At 37.6% G+C, this 15892-nt stretch overlaps 1 protein-coding gene across 5 annotated transcripts in view; it reads left to right on the forward strand.

The window, feature by feature from the left end:
• The window catches only part of MAGI3 (membrane associated guanylate kinase, WW and PDZ domain containing 3), a 235804-nt gene that overhangs the window by 125218 nt on the left and 94694 nt on the right, over positions 1 to 15892 (forward strand). For all 5 annotated transcript variants that reach the window (XM_077916190.1, XM_077916186.1, XM_077916187.1 and 2 more), the window contains exon 2: positions 13789 to 13905. In XM_077916190.1, the coding sequence (XP_077772316.1) occupies positions 13789 to 13905 (117 nt within the window). The remainder of the gene's footprint in view (positions 1 to 13788; positions 13906 to 15892) is intronic.

Raw genomic sequence — 15892 nt, forward strand, 5'->3', positions numbered from 1 at the left:
CTCCCACTTAAGAACCTAGGACACCTGGGTGGCTCAGTGGTTGAGCAGCTGCCTTTGGCTCAGGTCGTGATCCAGGCGTCCTGGGATCAAGTATGCATGTTTCCTACTTAAAGTCTGTAGAATGTGTTTGGCTTAAGAGGTAGAACACTGCATATCAGTTTCTGCTATTTTCTCAGCGTGATCCAAATTGTTTTGTATCTTTAAAATTAATGTTGAATGGATAGAGAGTAACCTTTTTCTTTTTTTTTCTTTAAAAAAAATTTTTTTAAATTTATTTATTTATGATAGTCACACACAGAGAGAGAGAGAGGCAGAGACACAGGCAGAGGGAGAAGCAGGCTCCATGCCCCGGGAACCCGACGTGGGACTCGATCCCAGGTCTCCAGGATTGCGCCCTGGGCCAAAGGCAGGCGCCAAACTGCTGCGCCACCCAGGGATCCCTTTTTTCTTTTTTTAGATTTTGTTATAGAGTCTTATTTCTTTTTTATAGCTACATAGATTTCTATTGTAATGGAATCCATAGCTTATTCAACCTTTTAAAAAATTAATTCCAGTATAATTAATATACAGTGTTATATTAGCTTCAGGTTTACAACATAGTGTTTTTCCTTCTATTTTTGGTTTTTGTAAAAGTGACTTATACTGCCAGTAGCCAAGAAGATTCTCTTTTAGTACTTGAACCTAAATTCAGGATTATCAAGGTAGAAAATGCCACGTAGTACTCTTGATTGTGGTTCTTAGAGTGCAGTTTCTTAGTTCCAACTGATAGAATTTATAGAAATTCCATTGTCTTTTGGAATAGATTTATTTTTTGCCATTGGTTACTTTAGAGGTGTTGATTTATTTCTTCTTTCTTTCCTTCCCATCCTTTAATGGGGAATGGGAGGCTGGAGATCTTCTGACATTTTTATTTTCGTTGATGTTTTCTGGAAGGTCCTGATTCACTCAGCCTTACAGGTAGGGTGAGTGGGGGAAAGGATTTTTAGTGGAGAAATCTGAATGGGGGATATGCATAGAAGTAGCCATTTATCCCCAAAAACATTTCTTTGGAATTTTGACATTTTTCATAACCATATTTTATAAGGATAACTTTAAAAATCTTTTAAAATATGTTACTGATTAAACAGGGATTAGAAATGAAAATGGAGAATAGTTAAATAATTTTATATAATGAATGCTGATTCTTGTTAGAGTCAGATCACTTTTGATGTATACTATAATTTGTAGAACCATCTACTTTAGAAAATTTCTAAGGATTAGTATAAATTCTCATATTTAAAACTGATCAGAGAAAAAGAGTCTATGAAATTGCTTCTTGAATAGTGATTAATTATATTTAGCGTACTACCTGAACCCAGAGGTTCAGTTTGTTTACATAATGATGTATCTTAAAAATATAATGTGAATTCTCTAATAGCATTGTTTTGGTCAGACCTCTAATCAAGTACATCTGTGTTCCCTTTCAGCTGTCTCTATCAGCTGTTGTAATGAAACTTTAGTAACAGATCCTCTGCCTCAAGTCTTGGACAATCTGTTGAAGCACGTAACTTTGATTTGCAAAGACTACTGAACCCAGTTATTCTGTTTTCAGGGAAAATGACAGGGCACAATAGATGGCTTTGTACCCTCTTGTCAAAAGGATGAAGCATTAATACTGTGATTCAGATATTGGTGTGCCAACCAAGCACTGGTTATCTCACATTATGACAGATTTGCTAATGATTCCTGACATGAGTGTCACAAAGAAAAAATTGTAAATAGCCACAGGATAGCACTTTACAAATACTGTTTTTCTTTAAGTGCTAAATCTACATGATCCCATCAAATAAAAGCTTCATCCAAATAAAGGACCCACTTCTGATGATTTATTCCTTATTTTTTCCACTCTGTTCTGCTAGGAAGTTTCATTTTACTTTGCTCTTTCTGATAAATGGCTTCTTAAGGGAAAATTGTGATTTTTGTCATGTCTTTTCTAGAGTGATAATTTCTAATTTTTCAAATGTAGATTTTAGTTCTGTAGTGTATCAATTGAGAGTTTCAGATAAAAGCAAAATGGCTGCAGTTTAATCTAGCATGGTGAAAATAATACTTATTTTCTACTATATACCTCAATTTGTCTCTTTATTTATTTTGAGAGAGAGAGAGCATGCATATGCATGCACAAACATTGAGAGGCAGAGAGGGATAGAGAGAGGCGGGGAGATATAGAATCCTAAGTAGGCTCCACACCCAGTGCAGAGCCCAACAGGGGGCTTGATCTCAGGACCCTGAGGTCATGACCTGAACTGAAATCAAGAGTCCAATGCTTAGCTAACTGAGCCACCCAGGTGCCATGAGATGTTGAGATCTTAAAGAATGAGCGTTTAGATAAAAGCAGCTTTTAAATTAAAAACTTGAAAAATTATATTATTTAATGAACTGAGCTACCCGGGTGCCCCCAAAATAATACTTATTAAAAACAAATGATTAAAAGAAAACCTACACAACTAGTCTCAGCATTCACATAGAACTTTGGTATATTTTTTGTCATATTAGTCCACTGGGTCAGGCTTCCTTTTCCACTAATGACCTTTGAAGGGCACAGTTTTTCAAAATACAATCTAATTTCTAAAAGTGTTTTCTTGTTAAAGTAATAGGTTTTCACTATAAAAAAATTTTGCAAATACAAAAACTATGAGGAAAAGAGTTTTTAAAGAAAATGTTTGAAAAATTACCCAATAATTATATCCTACAGTAATACTGAGTATTTTTAAGTATTTAAATATGTGTTTGTCTTATGTATGTTTTTCATTTGCATATCCTGAGATTACTTCAGTTTGAGGTCCCAATGAATATTTTGTATTGTGACCTGCTTTTCTCATTTAAAATATATCTAGAGCATTTGACCACTTTGTTATAGTGAAGACATTATTTTTTTTGAAGACATTATTTTTTAATGCTGCTGCTTAATGAAAGGATTTCTTTGTCTTTGAGAATTACAGTAGACGTGTTTTTCTGAGATGGATTCCAGTTAAAAGTCCATCAGTATAGTAACCCCATTATTTAAAGTGCCAGTTTGGTGTGTTTAAGGGAAATATTTACTCAGCACTATGCTAGGCATTCTGAAGGGAGATGAACGAAGCATAGTTCTAACTTCACACAGGCCTAAGACCCAGTGAGGGAGGCTGCAGGGTGCTCCACTGCTCTGTAGCACAAACCAGCAAGGAGGAGAGATGAAAACGGAAGCTTCTTACTGCAGACTTCACAGTTCCACTTGGGTCTTGGCTTCAAAGAGCAGGTGGACAAGTGGCCAGTGTGCAGACCTTTTCCCCTGACAGTATTTATATGTACACAACTCTGTGGGGTGCCAGGTAGAGTAGACACAAAACTGAAACCAGTAGGGGTAATAGCGGAAGGTAGAGGTTAGAAGGGTGGGGCAGGGTGTTAGCAGGACCGGTATAGTTGCCTCCAAAGTAAGAACCTACAAAGATACAATGGGCACCAACTCTTTTTCTATATAATTCAGAGCCCTGGCCATGCTTCAGAGTTGGTTTTGTTTTGTTTTAGAGAAATGATTGTTATTTGCAAATACATCCTACACTGAAATACTTGCTTTATTTAAACCAATAAAAACCATCAAAAATTTTTTTAAAAGCTTGATAATGTGTTTTACTTATACATAATTTGAATATAATGAAGCCATTTGAATGCTGTATTAACATTGAATTCTACATGTAATAAGCAGTGTTAGGCATCCAGGAATGAATATATTTAGTTTGCTACAGTTCAGAGATTTTGCAGATGTATAATCTACCTAAACCAAATAATTGCTTCTTTAGCTATGGTCTCAGTTCTGGAGGTAGGGAAGGAAGAAAAGAAGGAAAGAAAGGGAGGAAACAAAAGAAAGCCTTTCTTGGGTGTACAGAGAAAGAGCCAGGTAGGCAGCAACAGACTTGATAGTGATGTAGGACTCAGGGTGAAGATGAAATCTGACTCATGTATTTATGACGGCTGCTTCCAGGCACCAGTGGAGAATGGACACTCCCATTTTAACAGTATACTGTTGCCATAAATTTGTAATATAGGCAAAAAATGTGACCTGTGACAGGAAAGACAAATATTGTGTGTTCTCTTATTTGTGGAATCTAAGAAAGCCAAACTCATAGAAATAGTAGAATGGTGGTTGCCAGGGGCTGTGGGTGTATAAATGTATCAAATCGTCACATCATACACCTTAAACTCACTTGTGTTACGCGTCAATACTATCTCGATAAAGTTGGCTAAAAATTACACTCAGTGTGACCTCCATGAGCCGGAGGCTTTCTCCTAAACAGTCAGGTGGCAGCAGTACTCTGCAGAAGGTGGCAACATTGCGTGATTGCTTCAGTCTGGATTTCTTCAAGCTGGAACTCAGAGTACTGGACACCAACTAGTTGCAAAAACTGAAATGGCTCAAGGGATTCTAAAGTATTTAGTGCTTTTCAGATTTAGGACTGAGTAAGAATTTAATTATATAAATTATTTTTAAACTTCATTAAGTTCCTTCCTACTTGCCTGTAATGACAGAGACACAGACGATTATGTAGATATGGGTCTTCCAACTTTATGACTGTGAATGTAGAGATAGAAGACAGAACAGAAATAGGGACACAGCATTTGAGGTATGCAATGTAGAGGTGGCCAGTAAGAACATATCCATGGTTGTTGGCCTAAAGCAATTATTAAGGGCCTTGGTGTCAGATGTAAGTTGTTGATGTTCTCATTATTGTGAGGTGCTAGTCAACCCTCTGGTCACTACAACTCTTGTCTCAGCTTGTGGGAACAATTCCCCACTCTCTAAGAACCAGATATACTGGATTTCTCTCCCTTCCTGTAAGCACTGTGTTCTTTCGTCCCTCAAGTTAAGTGTCTTTGCATGTCCCGTTCCCTCAAATCCCCAACCCTGTCCCCTACCCTTTTTTTGGCCCAGCCAGCTCCTGTTTATCCTTCACGTTTCAACTACAGTGTAACTAACTTAGTGACTGTCTTCCCAGACTGCCCAAACTAAAGATCTAGATCATAGACTCCCACAGTGCTCTATACTAATCTTTCCTAACGCTCCAGTGTTTGAAACATCTTCAGTGTTCATCTTCCATGCAAGGTCTGTGTTTCATTTGGGTGCACTCTCACTCACTGCTGTACCCGCAAGCTCCTACTACTTGGGACTTGGTACATACTCGTTTACACAGTAGCTGCAGCTGCTGCAAAGAAGGGTAGGGTCTTTTCTTTCTTTTTTTTTTAGATTCTATTTATTTATTCATGAGAGACACCAAGCAAGGCAGAGACACAGGCAGAGGGAGAAGCAGGCTCCCTGTGAGGAGCCTGATGCAGGACTCCATCCCAGGATCACAACCTGAGTCAAAGGCAGATGCTCAACCATTGAGCCACCCAAGTGCCCCTTGTTATTGTTATTGATTTGATATGTCATTGAGGGAGAAGAGCCAAGATTGATTCTTACATCTCCTCCCCTTCACCCCCCCCCCTAGAAAAAGCAGAAGGCTTTGGGACGTTTTTTCTTGCTTGGACTTGTTAACCTCAGTGTTGCCAGAACACAATAGATATGAATGGTTAATTTAGCCTTATTTTATATTTGCAGGATAGCCAGATACCATTTTGTGAATACATTTAAAAAATTAATAAACAGGGCAGCCCTGGTGGCGCAGCGGTTTGGCGCCGCCTGCAGCCCGGGGTGTGATCCTGGAGACCCGGGATCGAGTCCCACATCAGGCTTCCTGCATGGAGCCTGCTCCTCCCTCTGCCTGTGTCTCTGCCTCTCTCTCGCTCTCTCTGAATGAATAAATAAATAAATCTTTTTAAAAAATTAATAAAGAACAAAATTTAAGAAATTAGCATATAAACTATAATTAAACCTACTTTTAAAGACTTACAGAGCTTGCTGCTTCAATGAAAATGTATTTTAGTTATTTTGATGGTCAAAATAAAATCAGTTTCATTGTTTAAGAAACAGGATAAAGTTGTAATATAGACTATTAAAAAGTAGTGTATCATCTGAGTAGTGAATATTCTCTTCTAAAATTTCATGTATTCGAAGGTGAAGAGGGTCAAATGAAAAATTAAAAATACAAAATTAAACTGTCACTCTGCGTGCTAGATACTAAAACTAAATCTGTTAAAACAAACCGTGGCCTGGCCCTCAGCTGACAAACTTGTATGTTTAATAACTGTATAAGATAATTTTAGAGGTGCCTGGGTGGCTCAGTCATTTCGGCATCTACCTTCAGCCCAGACCATGGTCTTGGGGTCCTGGGACGGAGTCCTGCTCAGTGGGGAGTCTGCTTCTCCCTCTCCCACCCACTCATATGCTCTCGCTCTGTCAAATAAATAATCTTTTTTAAATGAGATGATTTTGAATAACTTCTGTGTCATAGATTTTATTTTACTGTGAAATGTGTAGATTGATTTTTCCAGAAAAGTCTTGTTCAAATACCATTTATAGTTTCACAAACAAACAGACTACCATTTGATATATTTTGTTTTGGGGCATCCTGTCTTAACCAAGAAGCCAGTTTGGAGTTAAACTTCTGTATATCTTTTTACCACTTTTACATAGCTTTCTCTTACTACTATAGAGTCAGGGAATGGAAGAAGCAATGAAATACACTGCGAAGTCTAATGGGAAATAACTAATGAGTAATGTTCATTGTGTTGGGAAAGTCACTAGACTATCATATAGTCTCCATAGTAAGGAAGAGAACTAGGACAAGGTTATGCCCATACTTTTTGCCTTTGAGGAAAACAGATTTTTAAAAGTTTATAGCATTTCTAGATATGGATCTAAGACTGGAGATTTCTTTTTCTTTTTTATTTGTTTCTTTAAAGACTTTATTTCTTCATGAGCTAGACACAGAGAGAGAGAGAGGGCAGAGGGAGAAGCAGGCTCCCTGTGGGGAACCTGATGCAGGACTCAATCCTAGGACTCCAGGATCCCGACCTGAGCCAAAGACAGATACTCAACCACTGAGCCACCCAGGCATCCTGAGGCTGGAGATTTCTAAAAGAAAAGTTATGTGAGGAAGTTGTTTCCTCAAAATACTCTGAGCTGCTCATGTTTTTAATAAGATGTGTATGATTGACAAATGGAACGAGCACATAATCACATTTAACAGAGTTACTAGACTACTAGACTGTAAGAAATGAGCATTTAGGAATTTTCTTCTCTACAGGCCAACAATCAAAAGGAGCTAAGATACTTCCGGGAGCAAAAAATGCTTTTCAGGTTGTATCTGGAGCAAAAGCAACAGGGAAGGAAGAGGTAGGCTTACTTTTGGAAGATGTTGTTAATGTTAGATGTTTGTAGGCGGAAATCAGACATATACTTTGCTTCCATAATCTTGAACTAGCAGAATTACTTTTCCAACAGTAAAAGGAAAACAAAGAGCCCCAAACAGAGGAAATTCAATATTTAAAAAATGAGAAGATAGTAAAAGTTTCATTCACTTTAAATGAATTTTTATTTTCAAAACTCAACTGAATTGCCTCCCAGAAATTGAATGAACTCAAGATTTAATCTCAGAGCTATTGTCACTATTCTTTATGAAATCATGGAGAATATGGAAAGTACCAGGAGACTAAAGAGACACAAATGTTCCAGTTTCCAAAAAGGCATGAAGTAGATTTGAAAATTCACATCTGCTTCCTTAACTTGAAACTGGCAAAATTTGAAGAGATTGAAAAAATATAAAATGTTTTAAGTGTTTAGAAAAGAATGGGATGACCACTATGAATCAGTGTGAATTTGTAAGAACAAGATATGCTAAACTCATCTCGCTTTTCCCTCCAATTTTATAATTGCTACTGGATTAGAGAATATAGTAAAGTCACGTACCATCTTGACTTTAGGAAGTGATTGGCAAAGTGTCCTGAATGATCCTTATAGAAAAGGCAGTGGAATATTGACAGTTAGATTGGTTTATAGCTGCTTGCATGGCCACTCCCATGCTTGTGTGCCATAGGTTTTATCTAATAACCAGTGTCTCTACACATGGATTCCTCAAACAGAACTGCTAGCAAATATTAATTTACATATATTCAGAAAGTATGGATTTGTAGTTATGGGTTTTTTTTAACTAAGAATTCGTATGTTGAAACTTGAGCATCTGGATTTATTCATATAATTGAGATTTCAGTTACAGTTACAAACTTTTCCCCCAGTGGAGCTGTATTTATAAGATATATAGATCTATTTTATGTTTCATAAATAAACCTATAAATCACTTAGAAGTCAGGGAATAATCTTAGCACTTAAAGGCTGGGGCAGCCCCTGTGGTGCAGTGGTTTGGCGCCGCCTGAAGCCTGGGGTGTGATCCTGGAGGCCCAGGATCGAGTCCCACGTCGGGCTCCCTACATGGGGACTGCTTCTCCCTCTGCCTGTCTCTCTCTCTCTCTCTCTCTCTCTCTCTCTCTGTCTCTATGAATAAATAAATAAAAATCTTTTAAAAAAATAAATAAAGCAAAGGCTGGCTGGGTAGGAATGCTAAATTATGAAGAATCTTTTCCTCTTCCTTGTTTAGCAACAACTGCATTAACCCCAAGTAAATATTTTTCATACCCTTTAAATGTCAAATTTCTGTGAAACTATGCCTAAATAAAAGGCTGATGTTTATATACAAATTGATAATACAGATACACTCAGATGTGTTTTTGTGAATTAATGTTTCTGTTGGCCTTCTAGCAATTCCGCAGTATCTGCCTACTCAGGATATTTGTACTTTTTTTTTTTTTAAACAAATTCTCTGGAATCCTATTTAAGAGGGAACCATAATATTCTGTCCCCTTACAGAAGGTCTTTGGTTTCTTGAGGCAAGGAAATCAATGAGGACTACTATATCCAAAATATTTTACTATTAATTATTAATCTGAAAGAATGCCAACCTGTATAAATTGTTAATCTTTTATAATCGACATTTCACTGATATTTGTAATAGTTTGTTTTCAACCTTGAAGGTTTTTGAATGACCTGCACATTTTAAATAAAATACCACATTTATGAAATTATCCCTCACCCTTTTCTTGGCAACTGTTCATCTCGGTGTTGTATCCAGAACCCCAGCAGGGGTTGCAGGTGGTAACTGAGAGTGAGTGCAGTTCCAGCTCTGATAATCCTAGATGTGATGCCTTAACTCTAGTTCTTTCTCCTTTAACTGGCCTCTCAGTCTTAAGATCTTGTAGGCCCTTGACAGAAAATGAGGTGTTTTAACTTCATTTCCACCAGAGGAAACCCCTTTATACTGTAACTTGTGATCTGTGTTTTGTATTATGGCTTTGTCTTTATATCTGATTTAATGGCTGTTATTTTAATTGAATTAAAATCCAATCCCAGTTCTTAGCATTTTATAGTTCCCTCTGTGGGCTATACCATATCTTTTTTTTTTTTTTAAGATTATCTTTATTTATTCATAAGAGACACACAGAGAGAGAGAGAGAGAGAGAGAGAGAGAGAGGCAAAGACACAGACAGAGGGAGAAGCAGGATGCATGCAGGGAGACCGATGCGGGACTCCATCCCGGAGCTCCAGGATCACGCTCTGGGCCAAAGGTAGACGCTCAACCGCTGAGCCAACCCAGGTGTCATAGGGTATATGACCATATCTTAAAGTTTCAAATTTAAAAACAAAATCTTGAGTTAAAGTAAAAGTACTATATTATTTTAAATGGAAAAAAAAATGATGGATTCTCTATCTATTCAAAAACTAAATGTCCACAAATGTCACTAAAATTTTTAAGCACCTATATAGCAATCTATCAAAGCTTTTGTATAATATTTATTATAAAACACTTGGAACACACCTAATTTTTAAAATATTTAATAAATTCATTTTGGGACATGTTTTATTCAATAAGAAATGAGACTATACAGTAATTTTTTAAAATTTAAATTCAATTTAATTGACATATACTCTATTATTAGTTTCAGGGATAGAATTTATGATTCATCAGTTGCATATAACACCCAGTGCTCATTATATCAAATGCCTTCCTTAATGCCCATTACCCAGTTACCCCTGTCCCCCTCCCTGCACATCCCCTCCAGCATCCCTCATTTTTTTCCTAGAGTAAAAAGTTTCTTATGGTTTGTCTCCCTCTCTTTTTTTTTTAATAAATTTATTTTTTATTGGAGTTCAATTTGTCAACATGCAGAATAACACCCAGTGCTTATCCCGTCAAGTGCCCACCTCAGTGCCCGTCACCCAGTCACCACCACCACCCCCCACCCGCCCACCTCCCCTTCCACCACCCCTAGTTTGTTTCCCAGAGTTAGGAGTCTTTCATGTTCTGTCTCCCTTTCTGATATTACCCACTTATTTTTTTCTCTTTTCCCCTTTATTCATCTTACTTTATTTTTCCTTCCTTTCCCCTATGTTCATCTTGTTTTGTTTCTTAAACTCCATATATGAGTGAAATCATGATATTTGTCTTTTTTCTGACTAGCCTATTTTGCTTAGCCTAATACCCTTGAGTTCTCTCCATGTCATTGCAAAAGGCAAGATTTCATTCTTCTTGATGGCTGAGTAATTCCATTATATGTATATACTACATCTTCTTTATCCATTATCTGTCAATGGACTTCTGGGCTCTTTGCATAGTTTGGCTGTTGTGGACATTGCTGCTATAAACATTGGGGTGCAGATGCCCCTTTGAGTCACTATGGTTGTATCCTTTGTTTTTTTTAAAATATTCTTTTTTTTTTAAAGATTTTATTTATTTATTCATGAGAGAAGAGAGAGAGAGAGAGAGAGACGGAGACACAGGCAGAGGGAGAAGCAGGCTCCATGCAGGGAGCCTGATGTGGGACCCGATCCCGGGACTCCAGGATCACGCCCTGGACCAAAGGCAGGCGCAATACCGCTGGGCCACCCAGGGATCCCTGTTTGTATCCTTTGGATAAAAATACCTAGTAGTGCCGTTGCTGGGTCATAGGGTATTTCTATTTTTAACTTTTTGAGGAACCGCCATACTGCTTTCTAGAGTGGCTGCACCAGCTTGCATTCCCAGCAGCAGTGTAAGAGGGTTTGTCTCTCTGCATCCTCGCCAATATCTGTCGTTTCCTGAGTTGTTAACTTCAGCCGTTCTGACTGATGTGAGGTGGTATCTCATTGTGGTTTTGATTTGCATTTCTCTGATGCTGAGTGATATTGAGCATTTTTTCATGTGTCTGCTAAGCCATTTGTATGTCTTCTTTGGAGAAATGTGTGTTCAAGTCTTCTGCCCATTTCTTGACTGGATTATTTGTTTTTTCAGTGTTGAGTTTGATAAGTTCCTTATAGATCTTGGATACCAGCCCTTTATCTGATAAGTCATTTGCAAACATCTCCCATTCTTTAGGTTGCCTTTTAGTTTTTTTGGCTGTTTCCTTTGCTGTGTGAAAGCTTTCTTTCTTTTTTTTTTTTTTTAAGATTTTAATTATTTATTCATGAGAGACACAGAGAGAGGCAGAGCCACAGGCAGAGGGAGAAGCAGGCTCCATGCCGGGAGCCTGACGTGGGACTCCATCCCGGGTCTCCAGGATCACACCCTGGGCTGAAGGTGGTGCTATACTGCTGAGCCACCCGGGCTGCCCGTGTGAAAGCCTTCTATCCCGATGAAGTCCCCATAGTTCATTTTTGCTTTTGCTTTTGTTTCTCTTGCCTTTAGAGCTGTGTCCAGCAAGAAGTTGTTGTGGACAAGGTCAAAAAGGTGGCTGCCTGTGTTCTCCTACAGTATTTTCATGGATTCCTCTCTCACAGTTAGGTCTTTCATCCATTTTGAGTTTATTTTTGTGTATGGTGTAAGTGGTCCAGGTTCATTCTTCTGCATGTGGCTAATTTTCCTAACACCACTTGTTGAAGACACCGTCTTTTTTTCCAGTGGATATTCTTTCCTGCTTTGTCAAAGATTAGTTGACCATAGAGTTGAGGGTCCATTTCTGGGTTCTTGAGACTGTACAATATTGATTATGAATTAGGTTTTTTCCACCAAGCAGTGAGCAAGCACTGTTATAAAAATAAGAAATGGCATAATATGATTCCATCTAAATGGAACTCGGGTTGGTAGAGCCCCTTGAATGCCTGGCAGAAACCACTTCTGCAACCAGGATTTTTCTGTTTATCCCTGTAAATATCTTTCAGGCTCTCTTCTTTGATCACAGAGGGGTCCCCCTTCCTCAGCATCTATTTTTGGCAAGGCAAAACAAACTTTTTTAGTTTGTTTATTAGTTTAGGATCTGAATGTTATCTTTAAACTTGAGCAGCACCCTGGTTTCCTGCTTGTATTAACACCTTCTCATTTGGTTCTGCTTGTTTATACCTGTGAGAAAAGACCAAAAAGAGAGGATCAGAAATGTTACATTATGGAATAACAGTTAAAAGAATGAAGTGATCTATAGTAAGATCTGTTTTGGCTTATCTAACCTTGTCACAAGCTGTTGCAAATAAAACAAAGAATATATTTTAATCACCTAGTCATTTCTTACTGGATACAGTAATCCATTATATTTTAACATTGTCCTTTTGTAATGTGGTGAATTCATATATAATGAACAGTGTTCAGGCTGCTTTGGTTTCATTTTAAGTTCAACCTTTACTATAAATTCACTGCTATCAGATTTCTATAATCTTTCATTTTTCTGTTTACCATTCCTTTGAGACTTCTAATAGTCCCGTTTTTATCTCCCATTTTCCCCACGAGTAAGGAAAAAAAAAATCTTTCATTCTCACATTGCATCTAGGAGTCAAGTGAGTGGACAGGAAATGCCTGTTCAGGCTTTGAGGTAGGGCCCATTTGGCCTTTTTGAAGATCAGAAATCTGGCCACTGTGGGTAGAAGAAGCATGGCTAGTTGGGGGTTAGTGAATGGGTTTGGGTCAGAGATGGTCAAAGCTAGAACATGTGGAAGTTTGGATTTTATCCCAAGTGCAGTAAGAGGTCATGGGTGGGGAAGGGCACTAAAGAGAGTGGGGATTATCTGGTTTATATTTGAAATTTGTGCAGAAATATGGCTTTTGTGCAAATGGTGGGAGCAGGAAGGAGGCAAGAATGAATGTAGGGAGACAGAAGGCTGTTGCAGAATTCTAAAAGGGAAATGATGGTGGTTTAAGATTAGGGTGGAGGCTCTGGAAAAGGAGAAAAGTGGACATGGGACATGTGTTGGGAGTAGAACTGACAAAAGGTGCTAATGGATTGAATCTGGGGGATAGAAGTGAAAAGGAGATAACAGAAACTTCTGATGACTTCTAGTTTGGGGGTTTGTTCCCCTGGGTCAGTGGTGCTATTATTTGCTAAGACAAGGAAAACCAGGGCAGAGGAAAAATTGGGGGAGGATGGATTTAAGAGTTCTGCTTTGGCTACCTGAAATTTGAGGTGCTTATTTGACTTACAAATATACCTGCAATATATATGAAACAGTTTGATGGCTTTGGAGCTTGGTGGACATAGGCCAGGAATGGAGACTTGATAAGAACCTAGGAGTTATCGGTACATAGATGGTATTTAAAACCGTAGGTGGAAATTATCTTGGGTATTTGTCATATTCTTTGATCTGTACCTTGTCCATCCCTACTCTTTTAAAATTATGCCCACATCATTTATTTTAGGTATATATCATTAATTATAGTACTATAATAATTTGCTTTTAGTAAGACAGTGTTGTTTTTAGTAAAACACTGATTTCTTTTTTCTGTCTATAGACAAATGGATTAAGTGTATTCAGTCACTAACATCACTTTTTATTGGAGATCTAACAGTTACATGTTCTGTCTTCTGTGTTTTTTTCTGTAGGCAAAGTCATTAATAAAGATTTGCGACATTACCTGAGTCTTCAGTTTCAGAAGGGATCAATTGACCACAAATTGCAGCAAGTAATCAGAGATAACCTCTACTTGAGAACCATTCCATGTAAGTATGAGATAGAATAAAAGAAAAGGAGGCCAATATATTCTTATTTAATCAAACATAGAAATAACTTAATTGAATATTTCATATCAAATTGGGAAGACTCAGTTGGGGCACCAGAATAAAACAAAAATTGGATAAGGAGAAGAGTTTTCCGAGGACATGCAGGGCTTTTGTTTTTAAAGTAGAAAAACTAGGAGATTTTATTGTTATCTTTAAAAACAGACAGACTTTAAGAGTTTAAGAATATATATGTACATTCTGCTAAGTAGATTTTCTTCTATAAATCAGTTCCAAATGTTTATTTGGTAAAAGTTTTTTTTTCTCTCAGTGCCAAACATTTTTTGTGTTAATTTTTAAGACATTACTAATTTTAAGTGCTCCTTCCCCAAAAGAAAAAAGGAGAAAATGCAGTACCTTCTTTGTAGTAATCTATGTTGAATTTTTATCTAGATGTTTGTGTATCTGTTCCAGTCTCCGTAGTTTTTATAGGACCTGGTGATTGTTGTGGTGGTGGTGGTTGTTGTAATGATGCTTGTGTTTGTGTGTGTGTGTTTTAACGTGTAACAAGAAATCATGAATGCTTGTATTAGCTCAAGAAATCATGAATGCTTGAGTTAGCTCAAGGCTGGGGAAGAATAAAAAGCAGTAAACAGTAAAAGGGTAAAAAGGATGTTCTGGTTTGTTTTCCTTTTCAAGGTATTTGTTACTCCTTGTAGATAGTAGCTCCTATAATGGCTCTGGAATTCTTTCTTTCTTTTTCTTGTTATATTCTCTTACACAATGTCCAGTCTATCACCAAGCCTGCCACATATGCTCCTTAAATAGTAATCCTTCTGTACTTCCTTAGACTCTCGCCTTTTCTTACTTGAACTTTTTTTTTTTTAAACAAATAGCAATATGTGGGGGCAAAGAGCTAGGTGAAAAATCTTGATCCTTGAACAAGTTACTTGATCTTCCTGAACCTCAGAATCCCCATATATAAAATATGAATAACAAGAGACACCTCCCATAGTTCTAAGAATTAAAACGAGGACATGAGTGCAGACCACCTGTCCTAGAGTAGGCCCTCGGTGTCTGCCCCCTTCCCCATTCTAGCTGCATCCCTGCCTTCCATGTCCCCTCTGTCTGATCTGTCTTTAAGTGCACACCTGACTCTTATCTATGTACAGTTTATTCTTCAAAGTCTCTCATTGAGTATAAGTCTAGACTCTTTTTTTTTTTAAGATTTTATTTATTCATGAGTGAGAGGAGGGGGACAGAGACACAGGCAGAGGGAGAAGTAGGCTCCACGCAGGGAGCCCGACGTGGGACTCGATCCCAGGACTTGAGGATCACGCCCTGGGCCAAAGGCAGGTGCTAAACCACTGAGCCACCCAGGGATCCCCAAGTCTAGACTCTTTAACATGGTATAAAATGTTTTTGTTTTTGTTTTTAAAACCAACCTCTTAAGATTTTCTTCTGTAAATCTACCTGGTCGGATTTCAGAATTGCAACTCCTGCCTTCTTTGCATTGCTTTGCCTAGTATGTCTTTGTCTTTTTATTCTTTCATCTTTTTGAAGCTCTTTGTTTTACAAATAGTATTGGATGGTGTAGCCAATGTGAAACTTTCTATTTATTGATGATAGGTCTTTAGTGTCTGTTGTGTCATGGTTTTCTATTTTACCCATATACACGTCTTTCATTTAAAAAGCCTTTCACTATGTAGTCCATTTTATTTGATCTCTTTTTGGAAAGTTTTGCATCTTTATTCCAATGGCTGCCTTTATGCTTTTATATAATATTGTGTTCCTCCTCCCTTCCATTTTTTGTTTTTGTCCCAACCATGAACAATATTAAATGATCTACTTCTTGCTTCTTATGCCTTTCTTCTCTCTTCCATCATCTGACTTGAAATAATATTTTTTTATCCCAACAAATATAATTAGAAAGCTTATTCCACTTCACATGCTTTCCTTATTTTCACTGTTTTTTTGAAAACTGTACTTT

This window comes from Canis aureus, chromosome 12 (assembly GCF_053574225.1).
Source record: "Canis aureus isolate CA01 chromosome 12, VMU_Caureus_v.1.0, whole genome shotgun sequence".
Lineage (NCBI taxonomy): Eukaryota > Metazoa > Chordata > Mammalia > Carnivora > Canidae > Canis > Canis aureus.